A 16,201-nucleotide genomic window follows, 5' to 3' on the forward strand; every position below is an offset into this window, starting at 1 on the left:
ATCCATGTGCGATATATCTATTATATTAATATATTTGATCTTATCTGAAAGTTGATAAGATAGAAAGCTAAGGATGTGGCGCTCCCATTGACTGTCTATAGACTCCGTTCTACCTTGCAATATAGATGACGTTAGTGCTGATCCAGGAAAGGGGTCTCCGGCGTTGGTCATTCGACGCTCAAGTTAGTCACTGGGGATGAAGTAGAAGGCGGTACAACAACAAAAATGAATAATGTAGCACAAATAGTGTCTATTGCGTACCTCTGCTGATACTTGAACTCCCCCTTTATATAGAGATCTTGTAACGCCCGTGCACGCTCCCCAAGGCGAGCGTGCTTCTCAAAGTTTCCCTTGAAAAGACTTATTAGTAAAGTGTCCCTAACACAATACCTTAACGGGCCGAGCATATATCTGATGTGACAGTGGAAGTTTCTGTCGTACGATCTTCTGATTGACCATGCCTGATGTTGGCGACATTAACTCTCAAAAGGATGTTGAGGGATAACACAACGAAATAGTTGCTAGGCCGAGTGGGATAGCCGCTCGCCCGGGACTTCGCTGTTCCTTTGTACCACCCGCTCGGCCAGGACTTCGTTGCATGTGTCGCATCTGTTCGGCCGAAACTCCCCTGTGCTTGTGTCACGTCAACTCGTCTAAAGTTCTGCTCTGCCAATATCGAGTCCTGCTGCCTGGCCGAGCGGGGTAGCTGCTCGGCCCAGCTTCTGCATATCGTCTCCTCCTCCGTCCGACGTCTAATACTCCATTGAGTGTCGGTCATTTGACACCTCTCCGTGTCAAAGTCGGGATCAGACCAGAACCTTCTCCTCTCGGTCGGGGTATGATCGCCCGACCGGTCGATGATATCTGAGCGTTGACCTGATCGCCTGACCGACCGATTATATCTAAGCGTTGACCGCCTTGATTTTGACCTCCATCGTGGTAGCTATCCCCGCGAGATGAGCCCCTCATCACCGCATCAATATTTATTACCTCACATTCATTTTAATATTAATATTCGTTATTTGTGGTCATATCGCTCACTCATTCCTCTTTATTTTTATTTTACATTAAATAAATTAAATTCCAATTTTATTTATCTTATTTAAATAATTATTATTTAAAATAAATAATAATCATAATTCTTATTCAATTTTAAATTTTATAATTTTTAATTAATAATTTTTTTTTAAAAAAAATACACTCATGCTATCTTGAATGCGTTCAAAATCTTGTACGCGTTCAAGAGCAATAACACACCCTTCACATTAGGGTGTTATAACACTCCATTAATGCATCTAATATGGATGTCCTAATGGAATAGGGATCAATTATTGACGGACATATGTGAAAAAAAACTCCTTCCATTCCTTAGTCATTTGACTTGTGATTTACCTTTTTTTTCATATAATATGAAGATTGACTTAAAAACTCCTTCCATTCCTTAGTCATTTGACTTGTGATTTACCTTTTTTTTCATATAATATGAAGATTGACTTAAAGGGCATTTAGAATGAACATAATAATCATCTTTTACTAGAGGAATTAATTCTTTTATGCCATAAAATTCTTATACTTTTAGTCACTAAGGTAGCGTTTAGTTTAGGGGTTGGAAATAAAGAAATAGATTCATTCCCAAATCTTGTATTTGGTTGATGAGAATGGAATCAAGATTTTGGAATCAAACCCAAAAACTTAGGGTGCGTTTAGTTTACGTATGCTTCATTTTCATTTTCTAGAAAACGCGCATTTTCTAGAAAATAGAAAATGACTTTTAGTCAATCTATTTTTCTAGAAAATGCTATATATTTTTTTAGAAAACAGACATGGAAAATGAAAACCAAACACTATTTTTCAGAAACACGCGTTTTTCAAAAAATGAAAATGAAAAACGTGCAAACTAAACACACACTTAGGTATTGATGAAATCCACCTCTTCCCTTGGGTTTTGATAAGAATGAGAATGAAATTTAAGCTTTGGACAAAAATACCCTTAATATATTTGTTCAATGTGTTTTTCCATTTTACTTTCTCTCTCCTTATTCTCTCTCATCATACTTTATCTCTCCTCATTCTCTCATCATACTTTCTCTCTCATCATATTTTCTCTCTCCGCATTTTTTCTCATAGCACATTCTCTACCATTTTCTCCCTGTATTCTCTATCATCACACACTCTCTCCTTATTTTCTCTCTCTTCATTATCTTTCATCGCACTTTCTTTTCCATTACACACTCTCTCCTTTTTTTTATCATACTTTCTCTCTTCTCAATATCTCCTACCATACTCTCTCTCTTCATTTTTCTCTAATTACACTTTCCCTCTCTCCATACTCTCCCACCACATTCTCTCTCATCATTTTTTCTGATCACACTTTCTCTTTCTTCATTTTTCCCATCACACTTTCTCTCTCCTCAATCTCTCCTCATTTTTTCCCATCACACTTTCCCTCTCTTCGCTTTTTTCCCATCACACTTTCTTTCTCAGTATACTTTTTCTCTTCTCAATCTCTACTATCACGCTCTCTCTCCTTATTTTCTCTCACCACACTTTTCCTCTCTTCAATTTTTTATCATACTTTCTCTCTCGCCATTCTCTCGCATCATATTTTCCTCTCATATCTAATTTTTTCTCTTATTTTTCTCTACGGGTAAAAAAAAAATTTTAGATTCATTTCGATTGAAAATATTCAACTAACTAAATATTATTTTTAAGAAAGATACCTAAGCTCATACACATTTCTATTCCATAATACTATAATACTCATTCTCATTCTGATTCCTAAGAGTGAATCAAACACCACCTAAGTAAACAATAATGCTAATTAGTTGAATTGAGTAAAAAAATTTAAAAACTGTCATGGGTTTTTTTTGGAATGATCATAAATATTTAAAAAATATATTGAAACAAAAAAAAGGTTGTGGCAGGTAAAATAACCTTGGAGATCTTGGTTGGTTTTAATTAAGTAAACCATGTAATTTGGTTCACTCTGAATGTTCTTCATCGTCGATCTTATAGTAAGATGAAATAAGTTAAATCATGATACGACCTCCTAGGTGGAAGGATATTTGATATTTTATCCTCAAGAGAATGAACCCTTTGGAAACCTCGAGCCATCGAACTATCAATTTGGTTATGCTCCATGAGCTGCTCCAATACCATCTTAATACTTCTCTTTCTATGGTCCATTTAGTTGTCTCATACAATTTTTTTTATCTACATGAACCTTGGCTGCTCCAAGTCCATTTTCAAGTCACGAACTCTAAACCCCATATGTGTTCTATAAATAACATATCTATCTCTTATTGGGACAACGCCGATGACTATATTCAATATACAGGGATTGACATAGGATGTTAGAATATGATCTATGATGGCTAGTGGCACACCGATACTACTTGTTCGCTAAAGTAAACATGCCCTTAGAGTTTCTTCACTACAATTTATGAATGTCAAAAGACACAAGAATGCCAAACAATATTTTTTTTAAAAAAAATTCATAATCCTGATTGAAATCGGTAAAAGTTAGACCATCAGTAAAATGACTTTGAAGTTCCGTAAAAAGACCTTGAAGGAGAAGAAGGGAGGTCCTCGACGAGAGGGCTTTGAAGTTGACCGTAAAAGGACCTGCAAGATTACAAGATGGAAGGGAAAGGAGTATTAGCAAGCAAGGCAGGGGTCCTTGGCACAACCACTCTAATATTCAAGTCAGTTAGATAGAGAAAAATCTGAAAGATCGACAATAGTAAGAAGAAGATGTATAACAAGCAAAAGATGTACCTGCCCCCATGAGGGTGGCACCATTTTATAACACTTTTGTAATCCTCACATAAATAAATATCATATCAACGTAAGTGATATGTCAAATCCATATATCTTTACTGTAGTGTGTAGTCTTATTGCCCATTCGCTATTGGTATCTTATATTATGTATAAAGATATGGTCTCATGTGTCTCTGACAATCTCATGCGCAACATTAATGGTGGAATGTACTCCTGAGTTGAAAGACTCATTAGGCTTTTTGGGTGTCGTCCAAATAGTGGGATAATATGAGTTAGAAAGGGGGTCTAATCTTTTATCATGAGTTGACTGGTCTGCTTATATGCTTGTCCATCTTATAGGGAGTTGAGGGGGTCGTCCAAGTTCTTGTGATCCAATTGGAAGGACATAAGAGAGCAGAGCCTCGGGAGGTAGAGAGAAGGACGGAGCAAAGCCTCGGGTTCCTATCATTTGATCGGATAGTAGTCTCTAATGTGCCGATCAAACCTCTCACTTGAATGGACCTACATCAAATTTTGACTGTCACATTAACTGAAAAATTGATTTTCTGGTCCTCCGTGGGATCCCCTATATAGATATCCACCACATCATTGCTGAATTTCAAAAATGTAGCTGTACAAAATTAGTTCAAAGGTAATGTCAATGACGAAGAAGATGATGCTGAATGATGAGGGTAAATCCGTACCAACGTGGCTCCAACCATCAAACTCTATGAGCTCATATATGATTACTTAATGGAAACAATTAACAAGGAGATGTTTCTTCTCATGTGAGACAAAAACATATATTTGTTTTGTGTACAACACTCTCTTTAATTAAGCCAAAGACATACAGATGTCTGCTTAGTTGTCGCAACAACATTATCATACTTCATTGTCTATGTTGTTTGAATCAGAGAAAACAAATATAATTCATCATGTTATACTTGACAGATCAGGCAGTGAATCAACATGTTATAAGAAAAAATCACAATAATTGTCAAAGATCCTTATGAATTTACGAAAGAGTATATTCTTCTATAGACATTTACCAATGAGCGCACTCCTTGAAAGGTTACGAGGGTTCTTCACTAGTGTCTAAACAAATAGAGATATTCGTATCACCTTATTTGCAAGTAGTCATCTGATGCGGTAATGAATAGGCACCCCATCCCGAGGAAGATAGCTATCACGGTGGAAATCAAAATCAAGACAGTCAACGTTCAATTATCATCGGGCGGTCGGACGGAAATGCCCCGACCGAGAGGAAAGGAGGCCCGATCCAACCCCACCTCTGACTTGGGCGCGCGTCGAACACCGGAAGCTCAATGAAGTAAGGGACGTCAGACGGAGAAGAAAACGATATGAGAAGCCAGTCTAAGCAGAGCAGGACTTGACATTGGCATAGCGGAACTTCGGTCGAGCGGCTACCCCGCTTGGCCAGGCACTAGGATTCAACATTGGCAAAGCGGAACTTCCCGCTCGGCCAGGCACTAGGATTCAGCATTGGCAAAAGTGGAACTTCGGCCGAGCGACTACTCCACTCGGCCATGCAGCAGGACTTGTCAACGGTAGAGGGGAACTTCTGCCGAGCGACTACATCGCTCGGCTAGGCAACCAGACAGACATGACGTTGACACAGTGGTGCTTTTGCCGAGCGGACGTAGCACGAGCACAGTGGAGTTACGACCGAGCGGACGCATGCAACGAAGTCCCGATCGAGCGGATGGTACACAAGAATAGTACAGTTCCGGCCGAGTGGCCAACCCGCTCGGCCTAGTAGCATACCCTCTCTCCGGTATTTATCGACATTCTTTTGGGAGTTAGTGTCGCCGACATCGGATATGGATTGCAAGAACATCGTACGCGCGGAAACTTCCACTGTCACTTTAGAGATATGCTCGGGCCTGTTAAGGTAATATGTCAAGGACACTTTACTGACAAATTTTTTCAAAGAAAATTTGGGAGAGCGTGCCCGTCTTGGGAAGCGTGCATACGCGCTAAAAGATCTCTATATAAAGGAGGTCCAAGTATCGACGGAGGTATGCAAAATACGTGATATTCACTATTTGCGCTATAGTCTTCTTGTTGCTCCGCCTTATACTTGATCGTCGGTGACTGACTTGAGATTCGGAGGGTCAATGCCGGGGACCCCTTCCCTGGCTCGGCACTGAAATCGTCCGAACGGAGTCTACAGGCGGTCAGCGAGAGCGCCACATCCCTAACTTTTCATCTCTTTGACTTTTGGATAAGATCATCATGTAAAATTGTCGTTGCGAATAATTCAACCAACCGAGGACAAGGTTAATGAAAGAAATGCGACCACAAGAACATGGATCTCTTAGAGATTAAAAAATTACTAGTTTCTAAGCTTTGCTACAAATGCTTAAAAACTAGTCATTTTTTAATCTCTCACGGATTGCCAATCCCCAAACTTACTCTAAAGGGGAAGATAAGATCTTGTGCCCTTTTATGATCTTGTTAAAAACCAGCTCGACAACCATTTCTTTAATGCACTTTGTGCCCTCCTGCTCGACAATACATGCACTTGCACATTTAGATCTCTCCCCTTGTTTTCAAGTCCAAGGCCAACTCTGTTCTCTTCATCTCTTGGAACAATTGAAAAGGTTTGTATGCAAGTTTCATGGCTCTGTCAGCAATGTTTATATGTTCATAATTGTGGCTTTTCTGTTTTCAGATTTCTCTCTCAAAAGCTTCTCTGCTGCAATGGCAATCAAGATGAAGGGGATCTTTAAAGGAATCAGATACATCTTTGGTAGGGTCATTCTCTATGTTCTTGTTCATTTTCTTGAGCACAAGCCTTTGAACAGTTTCTGTTTTTCAGGCTCTGTTCAGAAGGAGCATGAGATGGAAATAGGACATCCAACAGATGTGAAGCACATTGCTCATGTCGGATTCGACAATGCTCCTAATGCTCAAGGAGCCTCGCCGTCTTGGGTATCGACGTTCGATAGAATATCTAAAAGGAATCAGACTTTTGGTTTGATCAAATCTTGTGTTCATGTTGTTTTTCAGATGAATAGCTACAAGACTTCGCGAGATTTCTCCTCCGGCTCGCTCGGTAACTTCGATTTCACAGAGAACTCTTGGGCTTCTTTAGGTTTGTATCACCCTCAATTGCTAGTATATTGCAAGTGGAAATAAGCATATCTATCCAAACAAATCAAAGATCGTTCACGAACGCTTAATTCATTTACGATCCTACTTATATATAGATTTTGAACAAAGGGAGCTTCAATCTGCAGCAGATCTTGAGATTTTGACAGAGCATCCATGTCCAGACTTACCAAGAGCTCCTAAAAGTTCCAAAGGAAAAAAGAAGAAGGCGAAGTCCTCTTCCTCAACAAGATCTTCTGCAGCATCAACCGATTCATACTCCACTGCAATGGAGGATGTTGGTGACCAATTCAGGGGCCCATTCAGAATTTATGTAAATTAGGAGTTGAATATGCTCATCTTTTTGAAAAATTAATTCTTTGGTAGAGTAGAAGATTAGTGTGCAGTGGGTGTGTAATTACATGAAAGCTTTGGGGGGTTAATGTAAGAAGACAAGGTTGTGGCAAAGTAGTGCTCATGGAATTACTTGATAAATCAATTTTGACTTGAATCTCCTCGATCGATCAGCCAACAGCTCACGTTGGCTGGCATCTCATAAGTGGGGTTAGCTGACAATCCAATGAGGGGATGCCACGTGTAAGACATAAAAATTAATTTTCCATAATAATCTTTCTATTTTTATAAATTAGTCGTTTGCTCACGGGTCGTGGCTTTCCCTCTTGAATTACCGATTCAAATTTCAAAACGCCAGTCTTCACTCTTCGGCCTTTCCCTTTCCGTCCAGGCGGAAACCACCACCCCGGCGACGGAAGTTGAAGGGCTCGATCGCCTCGCCGCTCTCCTCGATCCGTTGTTCCATGGCGGGATCCAGGTTTCGCCTGATCAAAGAAGTCTTAGGGTTTTTCGAATCCGTGCTAGTGGGTTGTCTCTTCGGCTGCTTCCGGGTCAAGGATGATGCGCGGAGGAAGACCAACTCAAGCGCCAAGACAAGCCGCCCCGAGGAAAAGGTATGAGTGTTTTCATACTCTAATCCTTCGAGGATCATGTTCTGCTATTGTGCTTTGGATTTCGTTATCGTGTACTAGGTTTCCTTCGTATCGAATGAGGCTCTTGGGCTCGTGAGATCATACAACTGTAGAAAATCTTCGATTGGGTGTAAAGGAAACTTGCAGTAGGTTTAGAAATGCATAGCGTTGACTCTCAAAGCAGGATTGTTTAAAAATGTATTCTTCAACTGGATATATAGAGGTTGATTATACAATCTGGGCAATATGTGTTGTTTTGGTGGGCTAAAATAAATTATGCAACGACTGTATATGTGTGCTCAATATGATCAATATGCTTCCGTGCAACTAGTATACCTGCATTTAGATCAGTTCTTTATCTAATATTTGAATTGGCTCTGCACCTACGGGTTTTGAGATTCACATATCCATTTAATTCCAAGATCTCCATTTTAATCCTATCTTAATTACACGTAAACTTAGCTAGCAAAATTGGATGAAGAAAAAGTTTTCATGATTCACAAAAAATTTCATTATTCGTCAATGGAAACATGTAACTTTTTGGTTATATTGTTAAATATAAATAGTATTTGGTATTGTCTTTTGGACATTAAACCAAATTGGTCCTTGAAACTGCGTGTTTGATCTCTTTCTCTCCTCATGGTGACGTATTTCTGAATCAGCTCATGACTCATCGACTAAATTGCTTATAGTTAAACAACATAGCATGCCATCCTACTCAATTTCATTTGTTACCAGAATCAATTCCAACAAAATCTTCTTGTGTTTGCTACTTTTTTGTTCAAGTTAACTGAAGATGGATGGTTGAATTGATCAATTTTCAATTATTATCAGGCTAATTTTATCAAAAATTGTCCTTCGCTATCAAAAGTTCCTGAAGGAACAGGGGAAATATTTAATGGAGTATTTGCCCAGACTCCTGGGGAAGATGACTTGCCTTCAAATCTTCCGTCTCAACCTACATTGAGTGGCTTGACTAGTGATTTGAATGGGCAAAATGATCATATACAGGAAGGCCTTGCAAAGCCTGAAGATACTTCAAGTCGGCATGACAATATTGAGAGGTAAAAATTCTTGCTCCTCTCATGCAGATTCAAAGTTGAACATCCGCATTGATTTACCCAAGTTTTCTTTATAAATGTAGACTGAATGACTATTATAATTCACTATAACATTGGCTTCTAATTCTAATGATTTTGCAGTTGCATGATAGAGCAGCTTCAAACTGTGTCTAACATTCTGGAGTTTGATGTGAATACTCGTGTATCTCAACTTGATTGCCAGCAAGAATCAGTTAATTTAGATGTTTCTCCATCACACATTGATAGCAAGACCATAAACCTCGATAGTGATTCACCTTTTCCAACACCATTAAACATTAATGAAGAATTGCAGACCCCTGGAACGTTCTTTCGAGTTAACTTGGATAACCGTAGGACTGGAAAGCACGCAAGGATTCACAATCAGTACATATATCCAGTTCTAAAACCAGTAGAAAATCTACCTCAATGGATTGCACTGCGGCAACAATCTTTATTGAATGTTAAGTCAGATGAATCTTTTGAGCCACAATTGAAGATTCCTGCAACAGATAGTCGAAAAAGAAGCAACCAGGTTTTACCTGACACATTGTATAACGGTCACAATTTTATCTTGCAATCGCCAAGTAGAAATGGGAGCCAAGAAGAAAATTTATTCTCATTCAACAAATCTCGGTACAATGAATCATTGGGTATCTCAGCTCATGTTTCAGGTAGCACAGGAGACATTGAGCCTGAAACTCTAAATCTCATGTTCTCAAGTTTGTCCAAGAGGTTGAAATGTCCAATTTTGAATAATGAGAAAGGATCGATTACACCAATTTCTAATGAACAATTTCATGAGATGAACAATAATGCTGATAGGCCTATAATTGGCACTGCTGCTGCTTACTGGAATGATGCTGAGCTCCTTTTGGACTTCCAGAAAGAATGGGATGGCAATGGAATCCCAAACACTACAACTAAATATAAGGAGGTAAATATTTTTCACACAGTTAGTTATTCTCTTATTTGAGAACTAATGTTCAATGCATGTTAGGATCAAAAAGTGAATTGGCATGCAACTCCATTTGAAGAGAGGTTAGAGAAGGTATTATCTGCCGACAAGCATTTGCCTCAAAGGTACATTTGCCATGTCTAATTCAATCCATTTGATTCTATCATTTGATATTCTAAATGTATGTCTGATTTCAGGAAACTTTTGTACAGAGAATCAAAAGAGATAGAGGAAGAAAGCATGGAAACTTAGGAGTCTAAATTATACATAGAATTGTAATTGGAAAATGTCATGACTGCGCATTGAATAAATGAGCAGACGATCGAATCATCGTATTTTCTTATGCCAATTATGAATGTCATCAAGGATTTGGCATTTTTAATTTCTCATTTCAACTTTTGTTTGCATAGCTTTCTCTAAAGAACACTCTATATGCATTTGATGAGCTTATGAGATGGTGTTCTCTCTATTTTAGTGGTTGTCTTTGGTAGTTGATCACTAGATTCTTTCCTCTCCATTGTGCTTACTTACCTACTAGGAAGGATGAAACTGAAATGGATATCAACCAATGTAAAGAAGCAACTTCCAATGGGTTTCAAAATTTGCTTACTCTGAAGATGAAGTTTGGGATGAATTGATGTTCTTTCACATTGTGTGCCGCATCAATGGTATCAATTTGAAATTCCACTATTAAAGGGCAACTTGATACACAAAGCTTCTGCTAATGTGAGATTTTAGAGAAAGATGAAACCACATTTAATCTAATGTATATAGTTTTAATCCACCCTACCATGCATATAGTTTTAATCCACATGACAAGAGGCTATTTTTATAACTTAAACCGTTGACCACAATAGAATAAAAGTGTTAGTTGCGCTTGAAATTCCATTACTGATAAATTGAAATGAGCATTTGAATCTATTAAAAAATTTTGCATTAAATTATTTTAATAGATTTTTCATATATTTAATAGAATATTTGTGTTCCTATCGAGACACTCATTTTAATTATATTGTACCTTATATTCCACTGCTTAAGTCGATCAAAGTCATTGAAATTAAGTCATCTCAATAATCAAAAGTAAAAAACAATATGGTAAGTACCTTAGGATTAGTCTAAAGTAATTTCCACTAGCCATTCACAAGATTAATCAGCGATAAATAAAAGATAGACAATAATCAAAAGAACGTCATCATAAAAAAAAATTGTCAGTAGTAGCTAAGGTTCGAACTATAGATACTTAAATGATAATTTGAATATCTAATCATGACATTATGACTCCGAGGACTGAATTGTTATTAATATTGATTACACTTGAAGTTGAAGTATTGATGTTATAGCTATGACAGATAAATAAAAATATTTTTGAATTAAAAATGAACTGTAAATGTTATTTTGATAATAAATGAGGATTCTAATAAAAATGAATCCCTTTTTATTTTTATCCCTCAAAAAAATATTAAGGCTCTTAATTATTTATTATGGCATTAACTTTTCAATTTGTGAGTATTTTAAAAATGTTAAAAAGAAAATTGTACTCTTTAGAAAAATAATAAAAGTCGCGGTATCCATTCGAGAATTTCTAGATTCTTTCCGTTACGGATATTCATAAAGTTTGATACCATCTATATTTTCTAATTCAACCAAAATATCAAATATATATATATATATAGACACACGCATATCAGACTTTTCTAATTATTTTATTTTTTAAATTTGAATTAAAAAAATCAATATTTCTATATATAAATTCCTAATATATAAATATATCCCCTAAATATATTATAATATTCCATAAATATTTAAATTTATTTTATTTTTAATTTTTTTTACTAAATACTATAACTCAATTGGGATGTCAGAACCCAGAGATAAAATCTTTAAAAAAAAATAGTTTGAAAATTATAATCCAATTGGGAAGCATGAACCCTAAAATAAATTTTTAAAAAAATATTTTAATTAATTTCTTTAATTCAAAAGTTTATAAAATAATAATAATAAATAATAACATACTATATCTATTATTTCGATTTTGAATTTTAAAAAATCAATAATTCCTTATATATAAATCTCTAATCCATTAATATATCCCCTAAACATATTACAATACTCCATAAATATTTAAATTTATTTTATTTTTAATTTTTTTTTATTAAATACTATATATCAATTGGAAACCTGAACCGTAGAAATAATATCTTTTAAAAAAATAACTTACAAATTATAACCCAATTGGAAATATTTTTTTATAAAAAAAATTAATTATTTTTTAATTCAAAATTTTAAAAAATAATTAAAAAGAAAAAAAACGCTGATATCCTACACGACCAGTCGCGCACTGTGCGCGTCGCGCATGATATCATTATTGTATATGAGTGGTGATATGCTGTGCGCCGCACATACACGCACTGTGCGGCGCACAACATATCAGACTTTTCTAATTATTTTATTTTTTATAATTTGAATTAAAAAAATCAATATTTCTATATATAAATTCCTAATATATAAATATATCCCCTAAACTTATTATAATATTACATAAATATTTAAATTTATTTTATTTTAAAATTTTCTTTTTACTAAACACTATAACCCAATTGACATGTAATCCTAGAGATAAAATCTTTAAAAAAAAATAGTTTGAAAATTATAATCCAATTGGGAAGTATGAACCCTAAAATAAAATTTTTAAAAAATATTTTAATTAATTTTTTAATTCAAAATTTTATAAAAATAATAATAATAAATAATAACAAACGATATCTATTATTTCGATTTTAAATTTTAAAAAATCAATAATTCCTTATATATAAATCCCTAATCCATTAATATATCCTCTAAACATATTACAATACTCCATAAATATTTAAATTTATTTTATTTTTTAATTTTCTTTTTATTAAATACTATAATTCAATTGGGAAATCTGAACCCTAGAAATAATATTTTTTAAAAAAATAGCTTATAAATTATAACCCAATTGGAAATAAAATTTTGAAAAAATATTTTAATTATTTTTTAATTCAAAATTAAAAGAAATAATTAAAAAGAAAAAAAAACGCTGATATCCTGCGTGACCAGTCGCGCACTGTGTGCGTCGCGCAGGATATCATTATTGTATATGGGTGATGATATGTTGCGCGCCGCACAGGCACGCACTGTGCGGTGCACAACATATCAGACTTTTCTAATTATTTTATTTTTTAAAATTTGAATTAAAAAAATCAATATTTCTATATATAAATTCCTAATATATAAATATATCCTCTAAACATATTATAATATTCCATAAATATTTAAATTTATTTTATTTTTAATTTTTCTTTTTATTAAACACTATAACTCAATTAAGATATCTAAACCTAGAGATAAAATCTTAAAAAAAATAGTTTGAAAATTATAATCCAATTGGGAAGCATGAACCCTAAAATAAATTTTTTTAAAAATATTTTAATTAATTTTTTAATTCAAAATTTTATAAAATAATAATAATAAATAATAACATACGATATCTATTATTTCAATTCTGAATTTTAAGAAATCAATAATTCCTTATATATAAATCCCTAATCCATTTATATATCCCCTAAACATATTACAATACTCCATAAATATTTAAATTTATTTTATTTTTATTTTTTATTTTATTAAATACTATAATTCAATTAGAAAATCTAAACCCTAGAAATAATATCTTTTAAAAAATAACTTACAAATTATAATCCAATTGGAAATAAATTTTTTAAAAAATGTTGTAATTATTTTTTTAATTCAAAATTAAAAAGAAAAAAAATGTTGATATCCTGGGCGACCAGTCGCACACTGTACGTCTCCCGCGTGATATCATTATTTTATATATATATATATATATATATATATATATATATATATATATATATATATATATATATTATTCCATTTTCGCTTTACGCTTATGACACGAAACTCCACTTTTCGCTTTTGACACGACCACCAAATCCACTATTCCATGTTTTTCTCGTTAACAATTTCATTCTTTTTTAGAAAAACACCCCTACATTCTCCATTTTTTATTAATTCCTTTCCCCTTATTCTGGCCCTCGTAACTCACTCTGCATTCATATTATTCTTTTTCCCTTTTTTTATTAACCTTTTTTTAATAAAATAATAAAAAGATAAAAAAAATTATTTGTTTTTCCTCTGTCTGCTTCCTCTGCTCCCTATAAATAGAGCAAGAGCTTCGAGAGTCCCTCCCACCTTCACTCCATCAGAGGACCTAGACCGATCGCCAGATCCACGTCGCCATTGATTCAGTCTCTGCTCCGTCGTCCAGGAAAGCTGCGTGATTTAGATCGGATGCGGAGAAGAGGAGGCGAGTGCGGATCGGCGGCGGCAGCAATGCCGGCGGGATGGCTGGGGAGGTTGATGGAGGAGAGCTTCTTCGTGGGATGCGGCGCCCATGGAAGCCGCAGGAAGAACGAGAAGAACATCTTCTGCCTCGATTGTCGCACCACCATCTGCCCCCACTGCGCCCCTTCCCACCCTTCGCACTCGCTCCTCCAGGTCCCGAACCCTAATCGCCTGTCGATTTCCATGCGTTCTAGCTTTTCTCGACGTTTTTTGATTGAATTAGTTAACGGCGGTTGATTTGCGATATTGGCTCCGGCTCCTGATTCGGAAGCAGGATCTCCTGTCCTGTGAACTTTTGTACCGTTCTCAAGGATTTTGTTCTCGTTGTATTGCTCTTTCCCCTCGCCTTTTTCTTTCTATTTCAATCATTCCACATCCAGATTCATCCCATCTCTGATTTCCCCCCAATTTTTACCACACATTTACCTTTTTAGCTATTTTGAGATAATCTTGGTGATCTATTCTCCATTTTCTTTCAAATTTTACTACTAGTTTTTAGTTTTCTGTTTAGTTTTCCTTGTCGCTCTATTCTACGGCGAAATTTTGGACTCATATCATTCTGTTTAGTGTTTCCTTTTCTCCAATTACTGTTTTCTCCGAACCCTCAATTAGAACATTGAGTTCATCGTTTTGCCCTCAAATTGCAGAATGGCTTTTCCCGTGTAGCAGTAGTGCAAACAAAACCTAATCATCCAATCAGTATTTTGAAATCGAGTAACTTGAAGCTTCAGATTAATTGAATTTTGGTTCATTCAACAAGAAAAATTAATCTCAAAAGCATACAAAACTACCTTTCAATAAATTAGGTGAGCCGATATGTGTACAACGACGTCGTTCGGCTGGAGGATCTGGAGAGGCTCATAGATTGCTCCTACGTTCAGGTAATTAATCTTGTGAATATAATCAAGGTTAAAACATTTTAGAAACAAGATCCCTGTTCTAATTAAGGTTCGTGACTGCAGCCTTACACTATCAACAGTGCCAAAGTAATTTTTCTCAAGCCAAGGCCGCAATCGAGGCCTTCCAAGGGCTGTGGAAACCTCTGCTTAATGTGCGACAGAATCCTCCAAGAACCCTTCCACTTCTTCTCCCTCTCGTGCAAGGTGGACCGTGTGATGCTAAAAGGGGAGGAGTCGTCCAGGATGTTGTTCAGGTTGAACGAGTTGGATTTCGCCTCCAATCGCTTGGAGAACCTTCGCGTGGGCGGAGCAGAACTCGCCGAGGACGACGATGGCCCGAGCACCGGCGAGCACAGGGGCGGCTTCTTCCCGCAAATAGTCCAGCTCGCGCCGTTGAGCAGCAGGCGGAAGGGAGCTCCTCGGAGGTCTCCTCTCAGCTGATGTGCTGCAGTAATTTCGGTACGTACCTACTGGCCAGTACTGAAGAAATTGTGATTCTAACAAATCGAGCCTGTCGAGCCGGCTTGATTCATTTTGAAATTATTAAATTCGTGCCTAACTTTCGATAATTATTTGGGTTGAATTTAAATTTATAATATTTTATTTGATTATTTATAAATTACTCGTGATTTTAAATCAAACTCTTATTCTTTTACATAATTTTAATTTAAATATACTTAAATTAAAATTTAAATAACTCAACTCAAATTTAAATCATTTTAAACTATATATAGTCGAATTTATTTATATTTTTATCCTTCTCATCACCTTAAGCAGCTTGCACGGTGTTCCCGATATCGATAACAAATCAATAGCGAACATCCGTTTTCACGAGCCTCTCCATGGCTTCGTTCACATAATCCATGCTGATAAATTCAATATCTGCGCCCACATTGTACTCCGGGGCAAAATCAAATTAGATTTGATTAATAATTTTATTTTTTTAGATTTAACTAAATTAAAATTAAATTTGATCATTTTTAATTTTTTTATTTGTCAATTTTAAATTTGATTGAT

At 35.6% G+C, this 16,201-nt stretch overlaps 3 protein-coding genes across 5 annotated transcripts; all 3 read left to right on the forward strand.

Moving 5' to 3' along the window:
• Positions 1-6,114: 6,114 nt before the first annotated feature.
• Positions 6,115-7,462, forward strand: LOC121983353 (CRIB domain-containing protein RIC11-like). 2 transcript variants are annotated; one of them, XM_042536291.1, is made up of 5 exons: positions 6,115-6,383; positions 6,455-6,532; positions 6,602-6,714; positions 6,793-6,877; positions 6,993-7,462. In XM_042536291.1, the coding sequence occupies exons 2-5, from the start codon at positions 6,484-6,486 to the stop codon at positions 7,214-7,216; spliced, it is 471 nt and encodes a 156-aa protein (XP_042392225.1). In that variant the 5' UTR covers positions 6,115-6,383; positions 6,455-6,483; the 3' UTR covers positions 7,217-7,462. The 2 variants fall into 2 exon arrangements, with proteins under 2 accessions (XP_042392225.1, XP_042392224.1); XM_042536290.1 differs by having other exon boundaries at positions 6,602-6,877.
• Positions 7,463-7,561: 99 nt separating this feature from the next.
• On the forward strand, positions 7,562-10,317 carry LOC121983354 (protein JASON-like). 2 transcript variants are annotated; one of them, XM_042536292.1, is made up of 5 exons: positions 7,562-7,841; positions 8,694-8,923; positions 9,062-9,875; positions 9,939-10,021; positions 10,094-10,317. In XM_042536292.1, exons 1-5 carry the CDS (start codon positions 7,692-7,694, stop codon positions 10,146-10,148), a joined length of 1,332 nt encoding a protein of 443 aa, XP_042392226.1. In that variant the 5' UTR covers positions 7,562-7,691; the 3' UTR covers positions 10,149-10,317. The 2 variants fall into 2 exon arrangements, with proteins under 2 accessions (XP_042392226.1, XP_042392228.1); XM_042536294.1 differs by having other exon boundaries at positions 10,109-10,317.
• Positions 10,318-14,150: 3,833 nt separating this feature from the next.
• LOC121983355 (protein RGF1 INDUCIBLE TRANSCRIPTION FACTOR 1-like) lies at positions 14,151-15,732 on the forward strand. Its single transcript, XM_042536295.1, has 3 exons — positions 14,151-14,438; positions 15,092-15,166; positions 15,248-15,732. Exons 1-3 carry the CDS (start codon positions 14,232-14,234, stop codon positions 15,623-15,625), a joined length of 660 nt encoding a protein of 219 aa, XP_042392229.1. The 5' UTR covers positions 14,151-14,231; the 3' UTR covers positions 15,626-15,732.
• Positions 15,733-16,201: the final 469 nt, after the last annotated feature.

Source organism: Zingiber officinale, chromosome 5A (genome assembly GCF_018446385.1).
Source record: "Zingiber officinale cultivar Zhangliang chromosome 5A, Zo_v1.1, whole genome shotgun sequence".
Classification (NCBI taxonomy): domain Eukaryota; kingdom Viridiplantae; phylum Streptophyta; class Magnoliopsida; order Zingiberales; family Zingiberaceae; genus Zingiber; species Zingiber officinale.